The 27,575-nt window shown below is 46.0% G+C and overlaps 1 protein-coding gene across 3 annotated transcripts in view; it reads left to right on the top strand.

Annotated features, from left to right (window-relative positions):
• Nucleotides 1–24,548, top strand: part of TFCP2 (transcription factor CP2) — a 36,737-nt gene extending 12,189 nt beyond the window's left edge. For 2 of the 3 annotated variants that reach the window (XM_074935273.1, XM_074935275.1), the window contains exons 2-15: nucleotides 7,194–7,345; nucleotides 8,365–8,441; nucleotides 9,146–9,251; nucleotides 9,947–10,053; nucleotides 10,845–10,997; nucleotides 15,121–15,231; nucleotides 15,904–15,992; nucleotides 16,576–16,654; nucleotides 17,532–17,625; nucleotides 17,851–17,941; nucleotides 20,352–20,455; nucleotides 21,582–21,724; nucleotides 23,409–23,460; nucleotides 23,657–24,548. In XM_074935273.1, the coding sequence (XP_074791374.1) occupies nucleotides 7,194–7,345; nucleotides 8,365–8,441; nucleotides 9,146–9,251; nucleotides 9,947–10,053; nucleotides 10,845–10,997; nucleotides 15,121–15,231; nucleotides 15,904–15,992; nucleotides 16,576–16,654; nucleotides 17,532–17,625; nucleotides 17,851–17,941; nucleotides 20,352–20,455; nucleotides 21,582–21,724; nucleotides 23,409–23,460; nucleotides 23,657–23,694 (1,396 nt within the window). In that variant the 3' untranslated portion in view covers nucleotides 23,695–24,548. The remainder of the gene's footprint in view (nucleotides 1–7,193; nucleotides 7,346–8,364; nucleotides 8,442–9,145; nucleotides 9,252–9,946; nucleotides 10,054–10,844; nucleotides 10,998–15,120; nucleotides 15,232–15,903; nucleotides 15,993–16,575; nucleotides 16,655–17,531; nucleotides 17,626–17,850; nucleotides 17,942–20,351; nucleotides 20,456–21,581; nucleotides 21,725–23,408; nucleotides 23,461–23,656) is intronic. The other variant, XM_074935274.1, reaches the window with a different exon arrangement.
• Nucleotides 24,549–27,575: the final 3,027 nt, after the last annotated feature.

Below are 27,575 nucleotides of genomic sequence, written 5' to 3'. Positions count from 1 at the left end.
CTGAAAGCAACACATGGTCCCCAAAATCTCCTGTTCCACTAATAAGTAACACTGACTGTTAAATTGGATTAGTGACATTTTATTTAAAAAAAGAAGTAACTCAACTCTCAGGCCCAGATCCTCAGAGGGATTTAGGTGCCTAACTCCAATTGAAATAAGTAGGAGTTAGGTGCCTGAAATACCTTTTGTGTATCTGGGCTTCAGACTCTTTGAAAAGTACAATGTTACATATGATTGGAAGGAACCTCCTGGCTCACTGAGTTGAGTCCCCTGCTTATCGCAGGCAACCCCATCATACAATCCCAATAATAAATTTACCAAGCCCTGTCTTAAAACAAGCTAGCTTGTTGGCCTCCACACCTGTGTTCTGTTAAGTATAATGACTTCCCTCTAAGAAAAAAAGGAGTACTTGTGGCACCTTAGAGACTAACCAATTTATTTGAGCTAAGGCTGTAGATATTTCTAAGAGCTGACGTGCTCATTGCGGTATGAGAAACAAATGAAGTAGAGCTCTGTGTAAGATTGAAAGCTTGTCTCTCTCACCCACAGACATTGGTCCAACAAAAGATATTACCTCACCCACCTTGTCTCTAATATCCTGGGACCAACGCTGCTACAGTGACACTACATACATGAGAACCAAACAGACAGTCTGCCTCAAAGAAGTTGTAAGCTGAGATGCAGAGATAAGAGGAGATGTACTGGGAGACCGAAAGGAGGTTTAACTATGGCTGTATGCATAGACTTTTTTTTGTCACTGGTCTCAAATATAATGTTATCGTGGAGAAGGCACTTTGACTTGCATAGGTTCGTGGCTTGTCAAATTTGTCAGTAACTTAAATTATTCAAGCTGTCTCCCTGCCAGTGCAGGATTGTTCCCTAGGGTACAAATTCTGGCGTTCTTGAGCTGTAGACTGGACAAAAGTTACGGTAGCATCAGATGATAGATTCACATAGTGCACTGGAGATGAGATACAGGACACTGAGCTGGACCGATGCAAATGGCTGGGCTTTGCCTTGGGTTTATTTTGATTTCACTAGCTTTGTGTCCTACAGCTGCAATCTCTTAATGTGGGATTTGTCTGTGCCCAACGTAATCATCCTCCAGCCAAGGTAGGGTGTCTGTGCTAAGAGGTGGCGTGTGTGTTTCATGTTTGTGGTCAACAGCATGCTAGGCAAACTGGAAAGAAGCATTAAAGAATAAAAACTGTTGCATCCCCCAAGGCATAAGGAAAGTGTGTGAGCCATTGCACGGTCTCAATATTTGCATGGAAGCAAAGTTTTGGAAACTCTCAAATACAATTTAATTCAAAGGAAGAGGTGCATCTGACAGTGGGGCTTCTACAGATGAGCTGCCGTGTGGCCCAGTGGGCATTGGCGTGGGTCTGAGACAACCTTGGTTTTCATCTTGGCTCTGACGTTGACTGTGCGACCCTGAGCAAGTCACTTCCCTTCTTTCTGCCTCAGTTTCCCCCCAATCCACCCCAACCTTTGTCTTGTCTGTTTAGATTGTAAATTCTCTGGGGCAGGGACTGTCTTACTATGTGTTTATACAGTGCCTAGTACAGTGAGGGGCCTTGACCTCCGTTGGATAGCTAGGCATTTCTGGAATACAAATAATGGACAAAGGAAAGAAGAAAATAAGGGCAATCCATCCAAGATTTTTACGCTGGAAAAACTCTCATCCCCAAGTTTGTCTGTGTGAATGTGACATATATTTTAATACCCAAAATACTTTGCTTAACCAGGAAATGGACTCTCTGTGTGTGCGTGTGTATGTGGTGTTTGTTCGCTCTGAACTGTCTAGACTATTTTTCTCCCCCTATGTTTGTAATGGTATCGGTGACCTTAGTCTGAATAGGGCCTCGCATTCCATTCAATCTTACCCTTAGGGGCAAAGTAGTTTCTGGTTACTTTGCTAATCTAGCAAGTTGAAATTCCCTTGTCTCATCCAGTGCTAGGTGTGACGGGTTTGTCTGTTTATGCAACACTACCGCCCCGTCTTGTGAGCAGAGCTCTGCTTCTTTCATTGTTTGGTAAGTCTTGACTTCCTCTGACCCATAGAACATTCTTTCTTGAGCCCTGCCTATGCAAGGACATTTTCTGGAAGAGCTATTGTGGAATGTGTGACTTTTTTTTTTTTTTTTTTTTTTTGCCAGAATGAAGTATTCCCCACTTGGTACTGTTCCAGAACAGTTTATTCTGCACTAGCTATGCTGGTTGAGGACTCCGTATAGACAAGGCTTTGAGCAGCTGCTGCCTCAATTGCAGTATCTCCTCTGTAAGATACTATTCCTGGAGATACCAGTGTATCGCATGGTGGGCAGCTGGTGTTTGGCGGAGGGCTTGAGTGGCAGAACTGAACTGAAGGGGGGAAGTGTCTTTTCATTTTAAAAAAAAGGTCCCACTGTTATAGCTGCACTTCAGCGCTCTCCACCTCGAATGCACCATGGTGTGTGTGTGTGTGTGTGTGTATGCGTCAGTAACAGTCATGTATTGGCAAAGAATGGTCAGACTTCTCCAGCAGAGCGCTGTATCAGATTCTGAAACCAGGTCTCCAGAGCGCCCCTCCTGTCAGTGCTATGGACCGCTGATGAAGTCTGAGAGACTTTTAGCAACATCAGCTGGGATTTTCTAGAAGTGCTGAAAGCCTGGTTTACACCCCAGGTTTTTGTAGTCGTAGAACTTTCCATTAAGGGCGTATTCCCCCCGCACACCACACACCAACTGATGATAATTCTACCAGTACAACCCCTAGTGTGAATGCATTTTTACCAATATAGCTTATTCCCATGTGGGAAAGGGAGTAAGCTATACCAGTTTACCAGCACTTTGATAGCAGTATAACTGCATCCCTGCTAGGGGCACATATGCTGCTGTAGTTCACTCTCCTTACAGTGTGCACGATAACACCCTTTCATGTTCTGTGTGTATATAAATCTCCTCCCTGTATTTTCCACTGAATGCATCCGATGAAGTGAGCTGTAGCTCACGAAAGCTTATGCTCAAATAAATTGGTTAGTCTCTAAGGTGCCACAAGTCCTCCTTTTCTTTTTGCGAATACAGACTAACACGGCTGCTACTCTGAAACCTGTAGTTAAAGTGATACACCTTTTGTGTGCTGACAAGGCCTTAAGGCGGTGGTTTTCAAACTTTTTCTCTGGAGACCCAGTTGAAGAAAATTGTTGATGCCCATGACCCAACAGAGCTGGGGTGAGGGCTGCGGGGTAGGGCCAGGAATGAGGGGTTCAGGGTGTGGGCTGGGGCTCTGGGCTGGTGCAGGAGGGGGTCAGGGCTCTGGGCTGTGGGTGCAGGCTCTGGGGTGGGGCTGGGGATGAGGGATTTGGGGGGCAGGGGGGCTCCGGCTTTAGGGGGTGCTCAGGGCTGGGGCAGGGATTGGGGTACGGGCTTACCTCGGGCAGCTCCCAGTCAGTGACACAGCAGGGATGTTAAGGCAGATTTCCTGCCTATCATGGCACCATGGACCACACTGCATCCTGGAAGCAGCTAGCAGCAGGTCCAGCTCCTAGGGGGAGGTGCACAAGCCTAGCCATGCTGCTCTCGCCTGCAGGCACCGCGACCCCTACCCCCCCATCTCCTGTTGGCCGGGAACCAGAGTGCGGAGCCGGTGCTCAAGGTGGGGGCAACACACAGAGCCTCATGTGTCTTCTCCCCCCCCCCCCCCCACACACACATCAGGAGCTGCTGCTGCCCACTTCCAGGGCGCAGTGTGGTGTCAGAACAGGTAGGGACTAGCCTGCCTTAGCCAGGCAGTGCCACTGGCAGGACTTTTAACGACCTGGTCGGCGGTGCTGACCAGAGCCGCCATGACCCAGTGCCTTCCATTCCACGACCCAGTACTGGGTTGTGACCCGCAGTTTGAAAACCACTGCCATAGGGAGTTGGCCTGTTTAAATTCATTGGGACTTGAGATACTTACCTTGGTATCCCTTGTGGGGTCCTACTTGAAATTGTTGTTTTTTTTGCGGGGGGGGGGGGAATCCCTGGCTTATTGTAAATCTGACAGGTCAGTGATGTACCCAGGTGATATGTTGTGGTACTGTTGGAAAAGGTCACTAGCGCATGTTGCTTTAGACCCTTCAATGACCCAGCCCCTCGCAGTGGCATCTGAGGCAAACCAGATTTGTAAACGGCCAATGACAAATGAGGTGTAGAAATCGATGATCTAATAATGATTTACTGGTAATTTCTACTAATTGGAGTTTAAATCTTCTCTATTGGAGTTAAGGGTGCTGAGAAATGTCACTAGCTAATGGAAGGTGCTGCAGTTTTGTTTTTTGTTTTGTTTTTAAGGTCAAAAGGAACCATTGTGTTGGTTTAGTCTGACCACCTGTGTAACAAAGGCCATAGGACTTCTCTGTAAATTAATTCCTGCTTCAGGTTCAATACGCTTTGGTTCAAGCACAGCTATCTCTTTGAAAAAACATCAGTTCTTGGTTTTTGAAATTTCTTGTGATGGAGAATCCACCACAACCCTTGGTAATTTGTTCCAAAGATTGATTATCGTCACTGTGAAAAATCTGCCCGTTATTTCTATTACGAAGGAATGTCTGGTTGGGTTGCCATCCTCGATTCCATAAAAGCTGCTCCATCTCCATGGCAGCTCGGTGGGAGGATCTTCTCTTCTAGTGACTCCTGGACATGCTTGCTTGCCTGGATGTAGGAGTTCAAATGCCTAGAGCCCTGCAAATCTGCAGAGATCTTCTTTATATCCGTGGACCATGTTTGTGGATCGGATGCGGGTACAAATTTTGTCTCCGCGCAGGACTCTGCAAATGCCCAAAGCTTCCACAAGCATGATGGTACCATTCACTCACATGGCTGGCTAGTTGGCGAAGATGGGTTGGTGATTTGTTGTGCAGCATTTTATATTGTTGAGTGCTCCCAGTAGATCCAGATTGGGGCCTTGTGCTAGGTGCTCCACAAACTCAGGCGTGGTCCCTGCTCCAAGGAGCACGTTCTAGGGGTTGTATTCATGTTACCATAGCTCTTGTTGGCTGTTTGTTGTATGAACATAGCAGTGATGGCTCTGAATTTGAAAGGGATTGACTTGACTCAGCTCTCCCAGTGAGGGGGCAGAGAGGGATGAGAAGTGGTTCAAAGATGCTAGGCCCTGAGGGAAAGGCAAAGTGAATCATCCCTGCCCTTCCCATCCCTCCCACCCCCAAGGTAACCTAGCAAACTGTCTAGCTTTTGAAAAAATGCTGCCTGCAGCAGATGTCAGTGTTGGGGAGTGGTTTGTGACCAAGCACGACTCCTTTACGACCTGTCTGTGCATTCTTCCTTGAAAAATGTGATGGTGCGTGACAAGTGAGTTCAGTCCTCAGCCTGTCCGATGGAGACAGCTGTCTGTATGCACAGTCTGAACACAGAAGCAAGAATTTATCTAACTTTTGAGCTAATGGAAGGAGCAAAGTTGATGCTGGAGCTATGACATACCTCACTTCCGTGAAGGTTAATGGCTTGCTATAGGACGTGCCTTTTGCATGCACGCTATACGTTTTAAAATAAAAAATCAGAATGGATAAAAATCAGTTATTTTTTTAAAAAAAATTAAATTTAAATACACTCTTCTTTTTTAAAAGAAAACCTGTTTAAAATTGAAATTGGCAATCTGTATTCAAGCTTTAAATTTACTGTAAACTATTAATTATTCAAATGATATTCAAGCAGTGTGTGTTTGGTGCTGAAGTTTCACTGAACTGGTGGTAGTTTGAGTGCTAAACTAGCTGTAGGCAGCAGTGGCCTCTTCTGCAGGTGCAGAGAGAGTATTTTCTCCCCTTCAGATTATTCAGCTAGTTCAGTTCAATGACTAGTTTGTTCTTGGTTGAGAAACCAGGGAAGCTTGTTTTCCTCTTCCAATCTATGACTAGAAACAAGGTGTGAAAGGATGAGATCTACTAGTTTTAAGATCTTAAAAGACATGGTGATTGGAAACAATTCAGTTCACTAACTACAGATATTTATTCTGTTTAATAAATCAGTTTGTTTTAAATGCAAAACATATTTTGATAAGACTTTTTCTTGCCTATCTAACACATTTAAAGTAGTCTTATTTAATTAATAAAAACAAGTTTAGAATTCAATTAAAAATGCTCCCAAAAAATATAATTTCCATCTAAATGAAGTTAGACACTAATCAGTTGGTAAACTGTGAATGGTGCATTTCTTATTTTCTAATGCTATAAAAATGTAAAAACTTCAAAATTTAAATTAAAGATATGTTAAGCTACACAGGTGCTTAATAAATGTGTATAGTTTGTGGTGTTCTCCTGGTTAGCAAAAACTACCAAATATAGTTTGAAGGCTTTATTTAGTTGCAAATCAATACAGTGTAGTGGTTACCAACCAATGAGAATCAGTTTGTCTTTAGGAAAGTTATTAAAAAGTACAAATGCAAAACAAGATTAAAATGGGTTGAAATCAAGGTTTCCTGGTTGCTGATTTTTGAATCCGTGATTGGAATCAGATTTAAATCAACCCAACCTGAGATACACATATATGTCTGTACATAGTTCTTGTTTTAAACAGGAATCAGCACAAAGTGACCTTTCCAGGAGCAGCATGCTGAGGCATTACCAGTGATTGCTCCCTTGAAGCTCATGAAAGCTCAGTGTTACCAAATTAGTTTGGTGGTATGAGCTCTTGCACCACGGCTTATAAAACAAACCAGTCACTGGAAGCTGGTGCAATTGGAGACCCAGTTTGGGTTGTGGGTAGCTGCACAGGTGGATGTTGCAGCTGTGGAGGTGGTTACCTATGGCTCCTGAGGGTCAAGAGGGTGACTGGCCATTTTTTGCAGTATGACATTAATGTCTCTGTTCACTTACCCATCCTCCCATCTTGAAGAATGTGTGCTGCAATGTTGGTTGTGTGCCATGGGGTATAAAGGTAGTAAAGTAGGCCAGTTGTTAAAGGGGATGTCTGCATTTAAGCCACATGCTGATGATGATTGAAGCAGGGAACTGATTGTATTTAGAAGGGCAGGGAGGAGGATAATAATAAAAAAACTTGCAAGAATCAGTCTTTGGGGCTGTTCAGAATCGTTTGCTTCATGCCCTTTTTGTACAGCCTGAAGATGGGCGTTAGATGGAGGGAGGCGTGAGGTGTGAAATTGACATCTCTGTGCAGTTGGAGCCAAAACCAACCTGACTGACACATCTCTGTTGCAGTGATGTTCTAGCCCTGCCCATATTCAAACAGGAAGAATCAAGTTTGCCTCCTGACAACGAAAACAAGATCCTGCCTTTTCAATACGTTCTGTGTGCAGCCACATCCCCTGCAGTGAAACTCCATGACGAAACACTCACCTATCTCAATCAAGGTGAGGCTATTCTGTGGGGGCAGGTGGAAATCGGCTCATTGGCTCACATATATTTATTTATTAAGGGTCTGACTTTCATAACATACTCTTAAAAACGTTCACCCTTCACATGTGAACCATCTTTGTACTAAAACCCAAGCTGCTTCGAGGCTCCCGGCCTTTTCACCTCATTTCTCTCTACCCCAGCAGGTGTGGGATTAGCTGGTTTCCCCAAGGTTCCACCACAACCAAAAGTCCTTAGGAAAACTGAGCCATCTAACGCCCCCCAGCCTGATTGGCAGAGAATCTACTGCTAACCTTTGTGGTTCTTAGACCAGGCCTAGCATAGGACGGGTTAGTGTCTATAGCAACAAATACACTATATCTTACAGGCATTATAGACAATCTTCATAACCTAAAGCAGACTGTGCTACAAATGCATCTCCTGATCCTACTTGATGCATCAGAAGCATACCCCTTTCTCCTTGCTAGGACTTTGCTCACCTGGCTGCCAGCACATGTTCTTGTGACTGGCTATAAGAGGAAGTAAGTTAGAGCAAGCATATTATTGGGGATAGGAAATTCTTCAGCATGTGTATTCTCTTGGAGGAGTGGGTGAGGTTTTGTGGCCTGTAATGCGCAGGAGGTCGGACTAGATGATCATGATGGTCCCTTCTGACCTTACAGTCTGAGTCTATAAATTCCAATCACCTCCATAGGTGGGATTTTGGAAAGATCAGGATAGTTGCTGGTAACCCAATTAAGTCAACATAATGGGTTTCTTCTCATATTCTTAGTTTGCAAGTAGATGAGCTTTTAGTGTGGGCAATTCCTAGAAAGCTACATCTTGGTTCACAAGGAAGGACAGGAGCTAACATCCCAACAGGGCCCTCTCCCTTGGACAGTGTTCATCCAGTCCCTGATCAACATGTCACTTACACTTCTTGCCACTTCTGTCACTCTTGTATTAGATGGCAAATTAAATGCCAAAGAAGAGCAAAACCCATGTGCGGCTAACAGTTGTTAGGCCTCTTCCCTAGGTCAGTCGTATGAGATCCGGATGCTAGATAACAGGAAAATCGGGGAGCTGCCTGAGATAAATGGGAAACTGGTAAAGGTAAGTGAACGAGAATGAGAGTGTCCTTTTTATACAGACATCCTCACACAGGGCACCGTGCCAACGCAGCAAAACACCAGGCAGTCTGCACGGAAAGGTCCTCTGGGCATAGGGATTGATAGGTGCTTTCAGGCACTCAATGCCACCAACCTGCACAAGGTGCTCCCCAGCAGATGTGGGTTTAGCTGGTCTCCCCAAGGCTCCACCAGAACCAAAGGCCCTACGGAAAATTGAGCCAGCTAGACTCCTCCACCTCCTTGGCAGAGAATCTGCTGTTAACGCTTAAGGATCTCAGGTCCAGACTAAGGTACGACAGTCCAGTGCCAAGAAAAGAGAATGTGGTGGTTACACACGTCTCCTGAGGGGTATAGAGGTGAGGGAGAACTTTGCATTGTGCAAAAGGACCCCCTTTCCCCCACAGCTAATGCTTCACCTCATTCCATCTTTGGACAGATCTTTGAACCATTCCCCACAAGCACCCTGATAGGGAAGAGCTGGGATGAGAGGAAATGCTGACTTGGTGGCTTGTCACTCACTTCACAGGGCCTAGTTTAACTCCTTTTGCCCCTTCAGCTTCTGTGTGTGGCTCTAGGTCTCCCGTATTCTCCCTCCCTGCTCTTTCACTGAGCTGGGGAACCCTACCGCCTGAGCTGCTTAGTGACGGTTGCGGGACGGGACACATGGTGATTCTCTGTTCCCTCTAGAGTATATTTCGAGTGGTGTTTCATGACCGGCGGCTGCAATACACAGAGCATCAGCAGCTTGAGGGCTGGAGGTGGAACAGGCCTGGGGACAGGATATTGGATATAGGTGAGTGTCTGCAGCAGCCCGGATAGGGCATGAAGAACAGATTTGCACGTAGTTTGTCTTAACTGATGCAATTCCCACTGATCCAAACCTCTTCTGTGCTCTAAGTAACCCAAGAATTATTTTTATAGGCAAGAAGAGGGAATAATAATGCTTTGCCGCTCCTAAAATAGAGGGTAAATTATTGCATTTAGTAGTGACTCATGACTTTAGCTGGCAGTTCTGTTTTGAATATGACCTCCCTCGCCCTTAGCCCTTCAGAAAAAAACTGACTAACTCATCATTGTAGGTATTAAAGGGTTTAAAAACATTCAGCATCCCTTGTTCCATGTCCCCTGCACAACAGGAGCCTTCACACCACCGTAATACACGTCTTCACCTAGCTGTGGCCGCCATATTGCTCTGTCTCCCTTGCCACCGCTACGTGGCAGGCTAGGATTGAGGTGCATTATCAAGGCTGGGAGTGGGGAAGCTTGCACAGCATCTGCCTGAACTATGTGGAGCTCTAGCCAAACTCCTCGATCCCTTGATTTCTTGCACACTGAACTTCCTCAAGAAATTCACTCCGCTCTGGTTCCTGCAGGGCAAGTGAAATGGAGACGTTGCCTCTGTCACTGTACTGGTGCTAATACATCCAGAGGGTCAGGGACTCTTTGTGCCTTGTGCTTGCCCTCCAAGTGTGTGTTGTGCTTCCACAGATATCCCGATGTCTGTGGGTATAATTGACCCCAGGGCAAATCCAACACAACTAAATACAGTGGAGTTTCTCTGGGATCCTTCAAAGAGGACTTCAGTGTTCATCCAGGTAAGTCAGGAGTTGCGGGGAACACCCAGCTCCTGCTGCTCCTTTGCAGCAACCCAGGGAAGGGGAGAAGTTGTCCTAGGAAAAGGGGCTCTTTCCTGGGTCAATACTCAGAAACAGCAGCCAGCTGGGTTTTACAGGAGCTGGGGAAGGATCTGCACAAGAGCTCCCCCTAGAGCAATGCATGAGGGTGGCATTGTCTTGTTACAGTATGAAATAGGAAGTGCCTCTGACTAGCTATAAAACAGTGAAATTACCTGTGCATTTGGGCCAAATTGTCAAGGGTATTTAGGCACCAAGTGGGATTTTTTTGAAAGCACGTAAGCTAGTTAGTTGCTAATTTCCTATTGAAATCAATAGGACTTGAGTGCCTAACTTGCTTAGCCACTTTGAAAATCCCAGTGGGTGCCTAAATATATTTGAAAATCTGGTCCTTTGGGCCTAGAAGGAATAAACTGGAAAAAGTGTGGGTGGGGTTTGCAATCTGCTTTCAGTTTTAGTGATCTTGGAGCGTCATTTGTAACAATAGTAGGTTGGAAATCTTGTAGGCAGAAAGTGAATTAAACACACACCCCACACACACACTTCTGCTGGTGTCTCTTTAACGCCTTAATGTTCATGCTATCCGAAGCATTTCCATCTCAGCCCTGCACTGCACGCATCTCACTGGGATGTGTCCAGCTGAGTGTGAGACTTTAGGGGGAACATTTTGCCTTGAATGTTTACCAGGCATGTTCTTGTTCCGCAGTATTGGCTCTCTACTAATGGTGCCCCTCCTGGGTGACTCTCCTCAGGTGCACTGTATCAGCACGGAGTTCACCATGAGGAAACATGGCGGCGAAAAGGGAGTGCCCTTCCGAGTCCAGATCGACACCTTTAAAGAGAACGAGAATGGGGAGTACACTGAGCACTTGCATTCTGCCAGCTGCCAGATTAAAGTCTTCAAGGTACCATGTGCGCTGTGGGCACATCCTGCTAAACAGCTAGAACCAGACACACATGGCCCCCACGTGAAACAATCAGGGAGCAGACCCCAGCTGACTCGGCTGCCTCAATGAACTGCAGGGACAGGGCCTTGCCTTTGTACGCCACAGAAGTATCTCCTTGCCTGTCGTGACTGGCTCCCTATAAATACCGGTATATAGGCAGCAAAACTTGTAGGCTGGGAGTAACGTAATGTCACCCAAGTGGACTTTGCCTGTGCTCTCCTAGGGCTCCATCTCTTGGCCTTGGGTAGTTTTCTCTGTTTTAGCTTCTAGTTATTGTGGGATAGGTGCTAAAAAAATTTGTTATAAATCTAGTCCCTCTCTAGCCCCTGGGTTAGTGCAGGCACAAGTGAAGTGTGTGAATGTAATACGAGGTAAGGATCGGATCACAGGTTTAATGTCAACATAAGCCTAGGGTGTGACGATCTGATCTGTCCTTAGCTTTTGTGGGGGGTGGTAAGAGGAGTAGGTAAAAGATCAAAGCCTAGGGATAGCCCTAGAGGAAAGGCTGCTTGCCAGCAGAACTGCTTGGGTCTGGAATAGATGGCCGATGGCACCCCCAGGATGTTTGGGACAAGTGATACTGTCTTAGACAATTTTTGCTCCCGCATAATAATGCAAAACCCTGGACAACTTCCCTGGCTCCTCTCCAGCTCCAAAGGGGAGCCCAGCACAGAGAGCTGTCAGAATGGCTTGGTCTAGTGGCCTGGGTGCTGCACTAAGACAAGAGAACAGAGGTTCTGGGCCCAGCCCTGCCACTGACTTGCTGTGTGCCTTTTGGGTGAGTCACTTCACCTCTCTGTGCTTGTTTCTCCCCCTACCTCTGATCTGTCTTGCCTGTTTAGATTGTGAGCGCTTTAGGGCAGGGACTGTTTCCTAGGCTACGTGTACACTACAGCCTGTGTCAGCAAAACGTATGTCGCTCGGGGTGTGAATATTCCAACCTCCTGAGCAACCTAGGTTACAGCAACCTAAGCGTTTGCGTGCACAACGCTGGGTCAGCAGGAGAAGCTCATAAGCTTATCGCTTTTGCCATACACGAAGGTGGGTTTTTTAAATGTCGACAGGAGAGCTCTCTCCCATCAGCACAGAGCGTCTTTACCACACGGTACACTATACGTATAAACATGGCCTATGCTTTGGTACAATGCCCAGCACAATGGGACCCTGATCTCGGTTGGGTCTTCTGGGTGCTACTTTAGTACAAATATATAAGGTAAATGTAACCTCTAGCATCCTGAGCTGTGATATGATGGCCTATTGGCCAGCTCACTCTCAAGAGCAGGATTGCCACTCTGGTATTTTTTGCATCTGTTGCCATGTTTCCTGGTGTTAGAAACAGAAGCTGTGCAGAAGTTCAAATTCCCTTTGAAAACAGAGGAAGAACCACTCAGCTATTCAGAAGTAAAGTCCTGCTTACCAGGCTTCAAGCTGGTACATGTAAGGACAGAGGCATAAACCCTTTCAGAAGGGTTGGCTGGTAGGTAGGTCTGGGGGCATCTCCATCTAGCGTCAGAATGATTCATGATCTTCGTGCACTTGTTGCACCCACTCTTACTGACTGTGTGAAAAGCTGTTACCTTGCAACAGGACTTCTAGCTGTTTATCCTACAGGCAATCTTTATATGCTCTGTTTGGGTTCCTGGTGGAAGTAGCTGCTCCCATTTTGAAGTGTAAATAACCCTTCTCTCTCAAGAGCTGGTGGGTGACAGAGATCACAGGAAACTCTTTTGAACTCCGAGTGGCTGAGAGCTTGGCAGGGATTCCTGACTACATGGAATCAGGTTAATCTGAAACCTGTCACTAGATACAGCCACTGAACCTGTAGCACAAGCACTGTTTGGGCCGCAGATAACATCAGTGCCTGGGGTAAATCTGTGTGCGATCCTTTCGCTGCAGGAGATTCTCAGGACATTCTTACCCGCAGGCATAATATCGACTGTGGGAGTAGAAGTCCAGTGTGGCTGTGTTTTTGAAAGTGGCTTGTGAGGGCTTTTATCAGGTCTTTCCCCGTGTGGAGTTTGGGTTGTCTTCCCAAACCTTTGCAGAGACACTTGACACAGACCCAAACTGAAATATGGGGCAGAGCAGGGACGCAGGTTCTGTTTTGAACCAGCTGGTGTCCTCTTTAAAGGGCCTTGTTGCTCTAGTCGCTGTTTCTAAGCCAGGGAGGGGAATCTGCTCTGCAGGCTTAACACTTGGGCAGGAAAGAAACTCCAGCTTCGCATTTCAGATCCTCTGTTTTGAGCAGTCTGGGGGAAAGCATGGCGCTCCATATGTCTGCATTAAGGAATCTGGTACCATTGTAACTACATCATTGCAAACCGTCCGGCCAGGTCTACACTATAGACTTATATCAGTTTAACTACGTTGCTCAGGGGTAGCAACATATTTATACCAACATAACCCCCTGTCTAGAGAGCCTCTCATGGAGGTGGATTAACTCTGCCAACGGGAGAAGCTCTCCGGCTGGCATAAGAGCATCTTCACTTAAGTGCTTTTAAGTGTAGACCTGCCCTTTGTGTAGACATGTAGCAGGGTTTACACCTGTGCAGCTTACTCTTGTATAGGCCTCACTTTGCACTGTTGCAGCACGTCTACATTAGGGGTTTGCATCAATGCAACTATATTGGTGTAGTTGGGCCAGATTAAATTTCATTAATGCAGAAATGGCCTGAGGGCCATAGTCCTGGGAAGCACATTAAAGAACCTCTGAATGCAAAGCAGTTTCTTCAGAATCCTGAACGGGAATTCCAGCCTTCATTTACAGACAGCTTGAGTTATGTTGTCTAACAACTTACACTGAGCTGTGAAAGGGTGTGTGCACCACTAACCAGATTACATCGATGAAAATCTAGCAAGGACTTTCACAAAGTGCAGGAGGTGCGATAAAACAAGTTATTTGAAGGCTTAAAAGCAAGCATGGAAAAAGAGATGAACTGAAATAGTCTGTGAAATGTTGCAGGGAAGAGCTTTGTAGCCAAAAGAACTTGGTGATCCTTTCAGTTCACTGCTGATACTGAGCTTATACCAGCACCCATATGAAATACCAAATTGTTGGAAAAAGTACTCTGGGCGTTAGCATGCAGAACCCAATTCACTGCATGCATCCGATGAAGTGAGCTGTAGCTCACGAAAGCTTATGCTCAAATAAATCTGTTAGTCTCTAAGGTGCCACAAGTCCTCCTTTTCTTTTTGCGGATACAGACTAACACGGCTGCTACTCTGAAACAATTCTCCATCATCTCCCTTCCCTGATCATTGTCAGCTAGTCTATGCCAAGGAGCCAACACAGAATTATTCCCTACAGTAATTGCAAATCTATCTTTAAATCTCTCCAGAGGTGAGGTAGAAGGGGAATGGGGAATCTTACCAGTCTCCTAAAGGAATAGTCTCCTTGAAGCCCTAAGTCGTAATCCCTAACTCTTTAGTGCTTTTCATCAGGTCTTAGAGCACTTTACAAAGCAGTTCAGTTCCATTATTCCATTTTACAGATGGGGAAACTGAGGTATAGGATGGTGAAGTGACTTGCCCAATGTCACCCAGCAGGCCAGTGGCAGAGCTTGGAATAGAATCTAGGTGGTCTGATTCACCATCCAGGGCTCTTTCCCTTATGCTGCAGCAGACTTAACCCAGAACAAATCTGCCGCCACACCCCCCCATGTCTTTGCCCTGTTAGAGCTCATTGGCGTGGCATAGCATCCTGGTCTGTGCCTAATTCCTTTCTGAAAGATTTTTCACTTTCTAGTTAAGATCTTTTGAAATCTTTTCCTGGGGGAGGGCAGATTGAGTTAGTAGGGAAAACATCTAGTAATACGAAGATCTGTCACAGAGAGAGCATTATTCTCTAATTCTCTGCCCGTACCAGCTGGGCTACCTTCCCCTAAGGCAGCAGTTTGGAATCTGTCCCCCAGCTCAGTAACTTGAAAGGTTCCCAAGCTCTCTGTCAGCTTTTCTATTCTGTTCCAGTTTCCATCTGTCTCTTTGTGCAGCCAGTGTGAATCTAACTCTCCTTCCTGCATTTGGCTAACTCCCTTCCAAGATGCCAGGCATTTGTGATCTAATAAAAATGTTGGACTTCCAGCCCAAAGGAGCAGATCGAAAACAGAAGACGGACCGAGAGAAAATGGAAAAACGAACTCCTCATGAGAAGGAGAAATACCAGCCTTCCTATGAGACCACAATACTCACAGAGGTAAAACATCTTGGAGGTGCATTTGGCTGCTGAAATCTGTGTCTTAGCAAATCAGCTTGGTTGGGGGTGACCATATCATTCCATCTCTTGAAGGGTCATTAAATTGTTCGGCTCTTGAGCCCAGATGGTGGGTGTGATAAATAGCTAACCCTATCAATAAGAGGCAGCTCTCTCATTCTTTGGACCCCCATGCTAAACTGGATTCTATATCCCTTGGGAAGTGCTTCAGTAGAACAGTTTGAGTATTTGATCTGGTTAGAGTAAATTCTGGGGTATTCCTCAATTTCTAAATTCAGTAACAGGCTGCTTGATGTGTGTGCACGCTCTGCAGCTGGCACAGTGGGAGAATATTAAGCAAACATATAAAATGCCCAGGAGATCTGACTCCAATCCAAGAGCTCACTGTTTTGAATATTGTAATTTGAAGACTGTCCAGTGTTTCACAGAGTCTGTACTACCCCTATAAATTGTAATGCAGCAGTAAACTAGCTCTTCAGAGTAAAGCTGCTTTTGCAGACAACTGTTATAGTCTGCATTAAACAGAGCAGATAACAATTTTGCCCTAGTTCATAGAAGCCAGCTTAAAGCTAAATCTAGAGAAAACAGTTTGTAAAAGTTAAAAACAATACTGTGACTTTCCTGGGGATCTCACAGTTGGCTTTTCATTTCTAGTGTTCTCCGTGGCCAGAGATCACTTATGTCAACAATGCACCGTCTCCTGGCTTTAACAGCTCCCACAGCAGCTTTTCCATTGGTGAGGGGTAAGTGTGGGCAGTGAGAACTGCTTGGCTGGCTGTCATCCTCTTCTGACTTCCCTGAGGGATGGAAACATTTGAATTGTCTGTTGACCTTATCCTAAATGATTTCCTAGCATTTGAGAACCAGCAGCTAGAGCATCCTATTTAAAAAGCGCAAATGGCAGCTCCTGGAGATCTAGACTGTTGCTCATTTTGATCACTAACATGTACAGCCAACTTTGCCCCTGAAATGAGAACTGAATGTGCATTTGTGTAGCTGTTCTGTCTGCGTTCAGCCATCAGCCTTCCCCGGCATATCCATTTGCTCACATAGTACCGTTCGGTGTTCTGCGGGATATTTCATTTCCCTGGCAATGATATTGACATGGTCGCGTTGCTACTTGCAACCAGCCATGCCTACAGGTTTCTGAGCCCACTTTCTAAAACACACTGGGTGCCAGTCATTGTGAATCGCGATTCGCAATAGAATACGTGACGTCTTTTGTCAGTGTATTTTAAAGGCATCAGACTGGGAGGTGGGGAAGAGCAGATTCCAACCACGTTTTTGGTTTTGTTTTTTTTTTTTTTGTTCTTTCTCAAAATCTAGAAATGGCTCTCCAAATCACCAACCCGAGCCACCTCCTCCAATCACAGATGTAAGTCCCACCTCAAATCTTATGCTTGTGGTAAGGATGGTGTTAATCCTATTTTCTAAATTTACTGTTGGAAGTTTGTGGGTTTCTAGGTGTCTATGTTCAGGAGCTTGCTGGTATGCTGCAGTATGGGGTCTCTGGGCTTGTCTACACAAGAAAGTTAATCCGGAATAAGGTAGGGTTTAACTTTAAAGTGGTTTAACTATTCCTGGTTAGCTCCATCTGTGGACACTCTTACTCCAAATTAATTTAATCCACTTTCAGATAATTTGGAATAAAACGCTCTGATTCCAGAATAAGAGCATCCAGATGTTAATCAGGAATAGTTATTCCAGAATAATTCCCCATGTAGACAAGTCATCTGTCTCTGGGCTGTCCAGACTTCCCTTGAGAATAAATTTCATAGACCATTTTAAAGCCAGAAGGGGCTGTTATTGTCTAGTCTGACCTCAAAAACACAGGCCAAAGAAGCTCACTAAGTAACTTCTACATTAAGCCCATAACTTCTTCCTCAATGGCTCCTACTTGGCGAGAGAGGCTCTAGAGTGAAAACTCTCTGAAGCCATACAAAAACTTTGACAGTGGTAATCAGCTGGCATGCTGTGACTTCTGCTCTGTTTTGCTGACCAGCATTATCTCATTGTGGTGCTTCTGCCCTCACCCCACCCCCCCGCCCAAGTCTGTCTGTGTATTTCACCTGCTGTCTCTAGTGTTATACTGAAATTGTAAGCTCTTTGGGATAAGGACCATCTTCATTCTATGTTTGTAGAGGGCCCTGATCCATGCCTTGGGGTCCTAGGTGTTACCATATTACAGTAGTAATCTAGCTGACCTGTGCTATACTTTTAATGCAAGTGGCTTGTGTGTTACCTAGTCTAAGGAAAGGAACCATTTTGTTCCCGTGCCACAGAACCTTCTGCCAACGACAACGCCTCAGGAAGCCCAGCAATGGCTGCATCGAAACCGCTTTTCCACGTTCTCCCGGCTCTTCACGAATTTCTCAGGTTGGTGATGAAAGCCCATCTCTGCTCACTCCTCGCCTCCATAGGCTCCTGCTGCATTCCCTCCTGAGGAGGTATCAATTGCTGGCAGTATTATAGTCTGTGCAAACTCCGCTGTGATGCGTTGTATGAAATTTACCTCCATCTTCTTTAAATGAACCATTCCTACTCTTTTTTTTTTTTTTCCCCCCCCATGGTGATCTGTTGGCTCCTTGTTTTAAATTCCAGGTGCAGACTTACTGAAGCTAACCAGGGAAGATGTTATCCAGATCTGTGGCCCTGCAGATGGCATCAGGCTCTTTAATGCGTTAAAGGGACGGTGCGTAGACTTGTAAAAGCTGAGAATGAGTGTTGATTTTTATACCCCACAGAGCAATGGCCATGGGATGTCTGCTTCTATCACTCCTGTAGTTCTGGGCCTTATCGACCCTAGAAAAGGTTGCCAGTATAGCTGTAGTCTTAGTGGAACCCAATGATAGTGGAGACGCAGTTTCCCCCAGCAAACGGACTCTTTTACCAATATAACTACATCTGTATTAGGGCTCTTGCCAGCATAGCTATGATGGTCACAAATCCCACCTCATCGCACCCCTGACTGAGGTACTAATCCAGCAAAACTTAAGTGTAGACTGGGCCTCTGGCTCATCAGTGCATTGCTGTCATGATGCCTAGTGCCTCTGTAAACCCAAGACAAAGGAGGACTTCTGTGGCGTGGCAGGTTAGAAATGTCAGGGCTGACCTTATTCCAAAAACTTGCAGGAAAAAGCCAGGGATTCCATGGATTTGTTGAAAAGCCTAGCACAGTTAAAAGCAAAATCCTCCTTCAGGATCTGGCCTTAGAGTGATAATCATCCAGTTCAGAAAAAGCAAAGACAATACAGCTTGAAAGCCAAAGTTAAGTTACTGCTGATGCTTGGGAGCTAGAAGGTCCAGAATTCAGATCTAGGCACTTGTGAATTGCTTGTGGCAGAAAGAGGAAACCTGCAAGAAAATTGGTAGGTCATCTGGATGAGTGGGGAGGAAAGGATTAGGAATGATGACAGTGTTCCAGAGGAACTCGATGAGTTCTTTGCATCAGTTTTGGGGTATCATTGAGCAGTCTGCCATGAATAGAACAAAAATAGAAGGGGTCCAAAGACAGGGAGTGAAAATGATTAGACGGGTCACTTCCAGGTGAGGAAAGGTTGGGTTTTGTTAAGAGAGGACAACAAGGGGGACGCAAGGTGAGTAAAACCTATGGAGTAGAGAAGAATTCCAGGGAATTAACTGGATGCTTCTGTTTATCACTCCTTGTAACATAAAAACTTGAGGGCATTCGGTGACATTGCAAAGCAACCAATGCATAATAGCTAATGGAAAATAGTTATACATTTTGGAAAATTAACTCCTGGAACTCTCTGCCACAAAATACCATCGAGGGCAAGAGCGTAGCAGGGTTCAAAAGAGGATTAGATGCTTCTAAGGGCATGTCTACTCTGCTGCGCTACATTGGTGCAGCTGCACTGACGAAGCTGTGCCTCTGTAGCACATCTGGTGAAGATGCGGTAGGCCGACAGGAGAGCATTCTCCTGGTGGCATAATTACTGTATCTCCGCAAAAGGCGGAAGCTACGTCAGCGGGACAGCATCTCCCGCCGACATAGTGCTGGTGTGGATAGCGCTTAGGTCGATGTAAAGGCTCGGGGGTGTCATTTTCACTGCTCTGAGTGACGTAAGTTACGTTGGCTCAAGTGGTAGTGTAGACCAGCCCTAAGAAATACTTTGTCATATTTTTAGGGCATAAGGCCAACCAGTAAGGGTCCAGATTTTCAAGAGCTCTGCATATTGGGCGCTGAGCAATTCTGAGACTCCAGACCTTTGTTGAGGTGCCTGAATAAGAGCTGAGCTCTCTAGAAAATTTGGACCGGATCATTAGTGCTGGACAGTCGCAAAATCTGGCCTCAGGTGACGGGTAAAAAGAAACTTCTCTTGTGGGCAAGTTCCTCCATTAGGGAGCTTTCCTTGCATCTCCATGTGAAGCCTCTGGTATTAGCTTGCGGTTCCAATCACCCTGTGCCTGAGATGGAGGATCAGCTAGTGGAGAAACTGTTGCCGGAATTGCAACCAGGCAGATAAGCATAGAGCCACCAGGAGTGTATTAATATCGGTGTGTGTTTTGGGAGAGCGTGGCTTTCTGATAAGGGATGGCAAGAGTCGGTGGTAGTGTGAGCATTCCAGGGAATTAATGTACCAATTCCGATGACTGGTGAGATAGCACTAAAATGTTGTCGCAGCTTTGCATGGGGGTGGGGGACCAGACATTAGTCATCTCATAGGTCACTCAATTCAGAAAATGCTGTGACAAGCTTCATCTGTTTCTTATGCCAGTGTTCTCCGCTGCTCTTGCTGCAGCCTAGCGTCCCCCTGGTTTAAACCCCAGCCCATCTACTCCCGGTTGCTATTAATCCCACTTAGGAGGGCTGAATGGGACACTTAGCAGCCAGTCGTCACCCCCGTGAGTCTGAATGCTGCCTGATTCCTCCCCCCGCCTCCTTTTGTGTGTGTTGTCTCCATGAAACAAAACTTGCTGTGATCTCCCTCTTATTTCTGCCTGAAGACAGGCCTGTGTGTCTGGTCTTCTGCATCAAGGAGCCTGAAAAGTGGAGCATGGGACCTGAGCATCAGGGAAACTGGAAACATGCTCATGGGTAAACTCAGTGGTATTCACCTATCCCACCCTCCCTCCCGCAGGATGGTACGGCCCAGGCTGACCATCTACGTGTGCCAGGAGCCTCAGCAGCTGAGGGACCAGCAGAAACATGAGGATGGGGAGCTGGCAAACAGTACTTTCTTTGGTAAGTTTCCAGAAGCGGTGATGTGCTTCCTCCCTTAACAGGCTGCGTTCATGGCTCAGTGCTGTGGGGTCTCTACAAAAGCAGTAAGTAGGGTACCAGTTATCTCAGAGGAGAAGCAACATGGTCCAGTGGATAGAGAATGGGACAGGGACTCCGATGATCTGAGTTCTAATCCTGGTTCTTCCCCTTTGGGCAAGTCCCTTCCCTGCTGATGCTCTGTTTGTCTATTTTAAGCTTTTTAGGGCTTGATACTCTCTCAATATGTGTACAGTGCCTAGTAAAATGGGACTTCAGGCTCAGCTGGTGCCTCCAGCCGTTACCATAATGCACATAATCTCACATAGAGGCATACAGGAATCTTATGCAAGCTTGCCTCCATTTTCAGCTGCCCTTGCTTATGCTAGCCTTCATCATTCTTGCTTTTCTTTTGCTGCCAGAAGGTGGAAGGTTTCCATGGAAGATAACCCAGCATCAGCCTGAAGGCAGTAGGGCTCACACAGCCAGCACTTGGGGGAAGGTTGAGTGGGGTTGGAAGGAGGGCTCTGTGCTGACCTGCCATCGTTCCAGTCTGCTGGCTTTTTCCTCCCCCACCAAAAGTGTGGCTGCGGCATCTCATTGTTGGCACGGTGCCTGTGCTGGGCTGATAAATTATAGCTCGTGTGAGAATCCAGTGTGGCCTAGACGCACTGACTGACCTACTTTCTGGAGCAGCTTGATGCCAGTACGTCCGCTTTCTGCGTTCTGGGAGGAAACTGCAAAGCCAGTGGGCTCTGTCCTCCCTTCTTGTTACGACTCCATAACCCGTATGCTTCCCCTAGTCCCCTCCTAGGCGATGGCATTGGTATTCCAAGGGGGCTCGTCAGTTGCACTTTGATTTCTTTTGGCTGACTGGAAATAGCTGGGAATGGTGTGGAGTCACGTTTGGCCACTAGTACTGAGATTGGAAGCTCTTTGGGGTAAGAAGTGTCATTCCGTTCTGTTTGTACAGCACCTAGCACAGTGGGGCCCTGTTCCATGACTGGGGTGCTTAAGCACTACCATAATATTTACAGTATTCAGGAAGCTCAGACTCCGTCACAACAGCTGATTTGGAAGCTAACTGTAATTGCTCTTGTCCCTGTTGCAGTATATCATGCTATCTATCTGGAAGAGCTGACTGCAGTGGAACTGACAGAAAAAATAGCCCAGCTCTTCAGTATCTCCTCCCGACAGATCAGCCATATCTACAAACAAGGCCCTACAGGAATACACGTGCTGATCAGCGATGAGGTAAGTGCCTCTTGGCACTTAGCCTGGAGGGATCTTCAAGTCATGGTGGCTCAACTACTTTAAGTCTGTTGCAAACCTGGTCTGGTTCTGTGATCTCTGCCATGGGGAAATGTGCTAAGGATTCCAAATGGACAGGGGTGGTTTGAATATTGGCCCTTTCCAGGTAAACGGCTTAGGGGCCCTACGTACCTGTCTGCGGAGCCCAAGGGGCTCGATTTTACAATTGCGTTTATGCTCTCACCTGTACTACTTGTTGCGTTCCTCAGCTTCAAAACATTAATCATGAACCACCCAGCCCCATGAGGCAGGTATTATCCCCATTTTACAGTTGCCAAAACTGTGCCCAAGGCCACAGAATTGGCATCAGGGCCCAAATAAGGCCCTGGAGGGAATCCGGGCTCCCAGTTCTGTGCTTAGGCCATGGCACTTAAGATCTGAGCCACCCAATGTTGTCTGTTTTAAAGGGAAAGTTGGAATTACTCATTTAGAGTGGGTTTCCCAGATTGCTTTGTGTGCAGGGGGCCCAAGTCTTAGTGTAAATAAGACCCCTTTTGTACCACTCACGCAATGTAAAGGAGCCTTAAAGTTGGGCACCTTTTATATTGCTAGAGAGCTGGGAAGGAGCCGTGGTGTAAATAAGAATCAGGCCCACTAATTCACCTAATACCTGGCCATTCTGTCTATGGGCAAAGTCCTGGATGATCGCCTAGGTCTCTCTAACTCCTGTGGGATCCATATAACCCTCACTTCCCAGTGCAACTGAACTGCTAGGAGAGGCAGTTAGCTGCAGCATGTGTGTGTCCAGCTGCAAGTCCGCTTGAGAAGAAGGGAAGTGAGATGTCCAGCCTCCCAGAGGGGCTTGCCGCCTGCTCAGCCCACTCATCTAGTACTGGCACAAACTGGTGGGGTAGGTGCTGCGACTCCTGCCATAAAGGTTGCAGAGAGGCCTCTAGAAAGGCGAACAAAGCTTTTAGTAATAGCCTCTATGCTGGCTACTGGGACTTGACTTCAGGGATGTGCCACAGGAAACAGAGCCTCTGCCTTGAATCTAAAAATAAATGCAAACGTCCTGAGCAAACGCTGCCCGTACGGGATGTAACAATATTGCCACTAACGCTTAATTATAACCAGACTGTCACAGGGTGTCCGGCCCCTAATGGGGAGATGAGCCTCAGTCCATCTGCAACCAGCTTGTCTCGCCTCTCCAGGTGTGGACAGAGGGACGTGGGACACAATGAGGCACTGCTGGTCCCTGGGGCGGGAAGGGCGCTCGAGTGGAAGTGCTGGCTGCAGTTTCTTAAGCTTCTGCCGTAGGCTTTTTCCACAGCTAGGGAGGCAAGTTAAGATGGGGGCCTATCTTTTCTTAAGGGGCCAGCCACCCTCTGAACTGTGCGCTCTCACTCGCTCTCTCACATTTGAGGATTTGGGAAGGGGCTTCAATATCTGAGGCAGGAGTCCTAAAATCTGTTCTTTTGTTTGATTGGGTGGGAGGGAGGAATAATTATTCCAGGTGGTGCATTCTATACATCCCAAAGCACTGTAGTGTGGCCGAATAGCTTCCAGCTCTTTCAGTGGGCCATGGCTAACTCCACCATTGATTGACTAATTCGTATATGAAATTGAGCCTCGGTCCAAAACTTAAACGCTCACTAATGGGTTCAACTGATCTCATGGCTTCTTTCAGATGATACAGAACTTCCAAGACGAATCGTGTTTTGTTCTGGACACAATGAAAGGTAACTGCATTCATTCAATGTGCCTTTATAAAACAGTGTGTGCTCCCCTCTCCTCTTCGTCTTCCTCCTTCCCCCCCCCCCCCCCCAACCACTTGTTTGGCAGTCTTGAGAACTCTTGTATAGAAAGAGGCACGTTAAATTTCAGCCGCTTTCCTTGCGGTTGGGGATGTCTGACGCTGCTCTGCTTTCTTTGCAGCTGAAACCAACGATAGCTACCACATCATCTTAAAATAAGAGGGAACTGGACTAGGAGAGAGCCCGTAGCCACTTCTCGTCTCACACAAAGACCCATCGCCTATTGCACAAGGATGCAAGCAGAGATCAGAAATTCATGGGAGGCTTCTGTAAAGATCCCGATCTTTGTTGTTACTGCGCTGTACCTTCTGGCAGGTGACCCCCGCACCCCCCACCCCGGTAGCTCTTCTGGCATGCAGCCTGCTGATGATGCTAGCGCACTGCTTAACCTCTGGAGTTTAAAATGGAAGTAGTTGCAGATGTGAGGCTAAACTTGCCAGGCTGTGTTGTCCTTCGCTATTGATAGAAACTTGCCTTTGTGTCTTGGGAGCTGCGTATGGGTTTAATGATAAGTGTGTTACACTTTGAGAGGTGTTGGCTCCTGTGTTGTGCTGGAGACTTGGAAGTGAACATCTGTTCTAATAACTCAACCCAGCAACCTCTCTGGCATACACGGCAACCTCTCAAGCACGCCACCCCCCCCAAAAGACACCTTCCAACTGCACTGATGGAACGGGGGGAAAGCATTATTTTTTAAGCTTCTCCTTGATGTTGTCGGACAGCTGCATTGTAAAGGTGGTGTTCTCATTCTCCCAATCCTTGTTGGTTTAGTTCCTGTGTGTGTGTGAGAGAGAGAGAGAGAGAGACTGATTGATCGTAGTTCTGTCCTCCAGGTCAGTGTCAAGACTGTCAGGAACTAACTCCAGTCTCATGGATTTATAAGGTCACCGTCTATATGGACAAATGTGGTTTTACTCTCAAAACTCACGTGACTTTGACAAAAAATGAAATTTGATGAACTAGCTAACTGATGATATGGTCTGTTTCCTGTATGATTTCTTTTTTTTTTTTTTTTTAAACTAAAATTCTTTGGGGTGGAGGGGAAGTGAAAAGCTTCGGCTGTACCTTCAGTGTAAACATGGGTGGCATTTTATTGGCATGTTGACTTTTATGTCTCATTGGCCTGAAACTCACTTTTGGAGCTGGAACAGTATGGGACCAGCACGAGAGAGATTTACATAGCAAGAGCCTGCAGGCTGTGCTTAAAGCTACTGAAAACGCCATGGCGACAAAAGGGCCTCCATACAGATTTCCAGGACTGCAGCTGTTGGGTCTCTTGGGGGTGTGTTTAAAAAAAAAAAAAAAAAAAAATCGGCTTTCTAAACCAGATGCCTGAGCACGTCCCCTCTTTGCGAGAGCAGCTATTATAGCCTGAAAGAGATGTCCTAAATAAAAAGCATCTTATAATAAAACGAGGCCTGGATTTATATTTGCCCAGAACGTGAGGTTCTTGGGTAAACAGATGGTTTTTATAAACATACATGAAATACTTTTACAAGAAACATAATACAAAGCAGCTGTGTTCAAATGATTAGGTTGTGACAGTAACCAACACAAGGCAGGAAATGCCAGGTTCTGAGTTGGACCAGGAAAGGCCAAGCTGGGGCGGGGAGTAAGGCTGTGTATGTGACAGTCTGACAATCATATCTCCATAGTTCTAAACAGCTGGTAAGATACTGAATGCTCCTCTTCTAACCCTAAGAGGACCTGTATGAACTCCCCTCTGCCTCCAATTCATTCGAAAGCCCTGAAGATGGCAACCATTATGTATCTATTCCGATCTCTTCCTCCCCCCCCCCCCCCCCCCCCCAAAGATGATGGCTTCTGTAGATGCTATTTAGTGATGCGTCTGAGAGCCTTTCACCTCTAGACTGGATTTGAAATGATGAAACAACTCCGTGATGGCACAAGAGTTGTTGGCCATTTGATGGCAGCTTGGTAGCCCCTGCGTGAAAGGTGATGGAAATCCTTGCCCCCCAGTTCCCTAGCAAATGCCTGTCAATGCCATATCATTGGCATCATTGTTGGCGAAGAACTGAGTGAGCCAGAGCTAGAAATAGCCCCTCTGGGTTGATGGTGAGTAATGTTTTGCTGGACAATGTGGGAATGTGCTGTGCTGCTTTGTACCTGTTCTGGGGATAAATAGAGGACTTCAGGACAGCCTCTTCTATCCAGTTTTGTCACCCAGGGCTGAATTTGCTTCAATGCCAAAGCAGTTGTTTTTTCCTGAGTTTTGCTTAAAAAGGCTCTGAAAGCCCCTTTGTATCACAGCCTGATTTGTGGGCAGCAACCTGCCTTGTCCCTCTACCTGGCTTTTTGATGGCTTGTGTCATAACAGTTGTCACATTTGAATCTTGAACTGAGATATAAACACTCTGAAATTGCTGTGGCTCTATGTTCTTTCGTGGATCTTCGCCTAATAAACGTGGAGGCCTCGGCCGCTTAAATTGATGGGGCTAAAGATGCCAAGAAAAGCCTTAGAAAAAGCTGGAGCGATTTCACCTGCTTTCCCTGCTGAAGAACCGTGTGCGCTACTGGTGAATTGACAGGACTATGAACTCTGCATACAGAGGTGCTATTCTTTTGGCAGCTGGCCTTTTGTATCTGTTTTACTACATCAGCAATAGATTGGGAAGATACCTGTATTTTAATCTGGGGGGCCGGGTTCTCAGTATGCAAGAGGCGTAATAGAAAATGTACAATAGTGACAGACTTGTTGAATTTTTTGTATCCATGTTTCTGGGTGCGTACAGATTCTTAATGAATCCGTTGTTTGGAAACATAAACTTACTTGTGCGTCTGTGTTGTTGATCTACAACTGCTCGTTAAACAGTCCCTCGGAGAAGGGTTAGAGGGCAGAACAGCCAGAGGTTCGCCTCTCCTCCCCCTGAAACTTAATGGCCAGTACTGGAAATAAAAGATAAAATAAAGGGGAAATAGAAATCCTTTTGATCAACTGCTGCTTTGCCTAAACAGCTTCACTAAAGAGATCACTTGACTTCCTTATTATCTAATATAATGGAGATGAAGACTCTCCCTTTGAATTGATACCCAAATTTGGATTTTTAGAACAACAGTTGTTTGGTTCCATTCCCATCATCAGCTGGTCGAGGTAAGTGACAAAGTTATTGAATATGTGGAAAAAGCTGGTGGCAGGCTGTGTAGAAAATGCCTTAATTGAAAGTGGGCTCTTGTTTGCCTCCTGGGTCCTGTCTAATTGCACTTCACATTTATATTGTGAAAAGTTTTCATACAGCACCTTTCAGACCGATTCCTACTGGATGGAAAACAGTGCTGCGTGTTGTCTTTCTGCCTGCCCTTTTAAGAGCAAGCATTAGTAGTGTACTTTAACAAGCAGAGCTGGAAACAGGATCCCTGGGGACAGAATACAGTAGATGTTAAGTGAACGGCCAGTAATTGAAACTTGCCCCATATAAAGCTGTGGATTGAAAAGAAACTGAATTTAACGTGAGAATTGGAATCTGCTGGAAAGCTTTCTGTACTCCATAAACTGCTTCTAAGCCCCAGACTAGTTAAAAATCAAGCAAGATTTTCCAACTGCTTTTTGACTCAGTTGCCCTTTGACCCCCTACATCAGGCTGCAGCTGCTCACTATTTCTAAAATAAGGTGGTTTTGCCTGTTCCTGCTGCTTCTGGCCTTTCTAATCTCTTGTCTAGACTCCTCTGTAATTCCACTTCTGGCCACCTTATTTCTTCCATCTGGAGCTGTTTACACCCAGAGCTCAGCAGTTGGGCTTCTTCACTGCAGACATTGCACTTATCCCATTACTACCCTTACTAACAATTCAACCTGAAGTTCTGTTGATAACATATGGTGGTGGCTTATCTTAATGTAAGTGCCGATCTGGGGATTTGTTAAATGCGGGTCCTCTTATCTATCTTTCTAAGTTGATTTTGCTGGTCTTGTTAGAACTCTTCAATGGGTGGGCTGATTCCATCATCACTAGGAAGTTTACGCTTAAAAGTTTTGTGGAGTTACTGTTTGAAATTTCAAACTTTCTCTTCCTTAGATCTGGCTA

This window comes from Natator depressus, chromosome 20, assembly GCF_965152275.1.
Source record: "Natator depressus isolate rNatDep1 chromosome 20, rNatDep2.hap1, whole genome shotgun sequence".
Classification (NCBI taxonomy): Eukaryota; Metazoa; Chordata; order Testudines; family Cheloniidae; genus Natator; species Natator depressus.
This window is presented reverse-complemented; position numbering and strand designations above follow the sequence as displayed.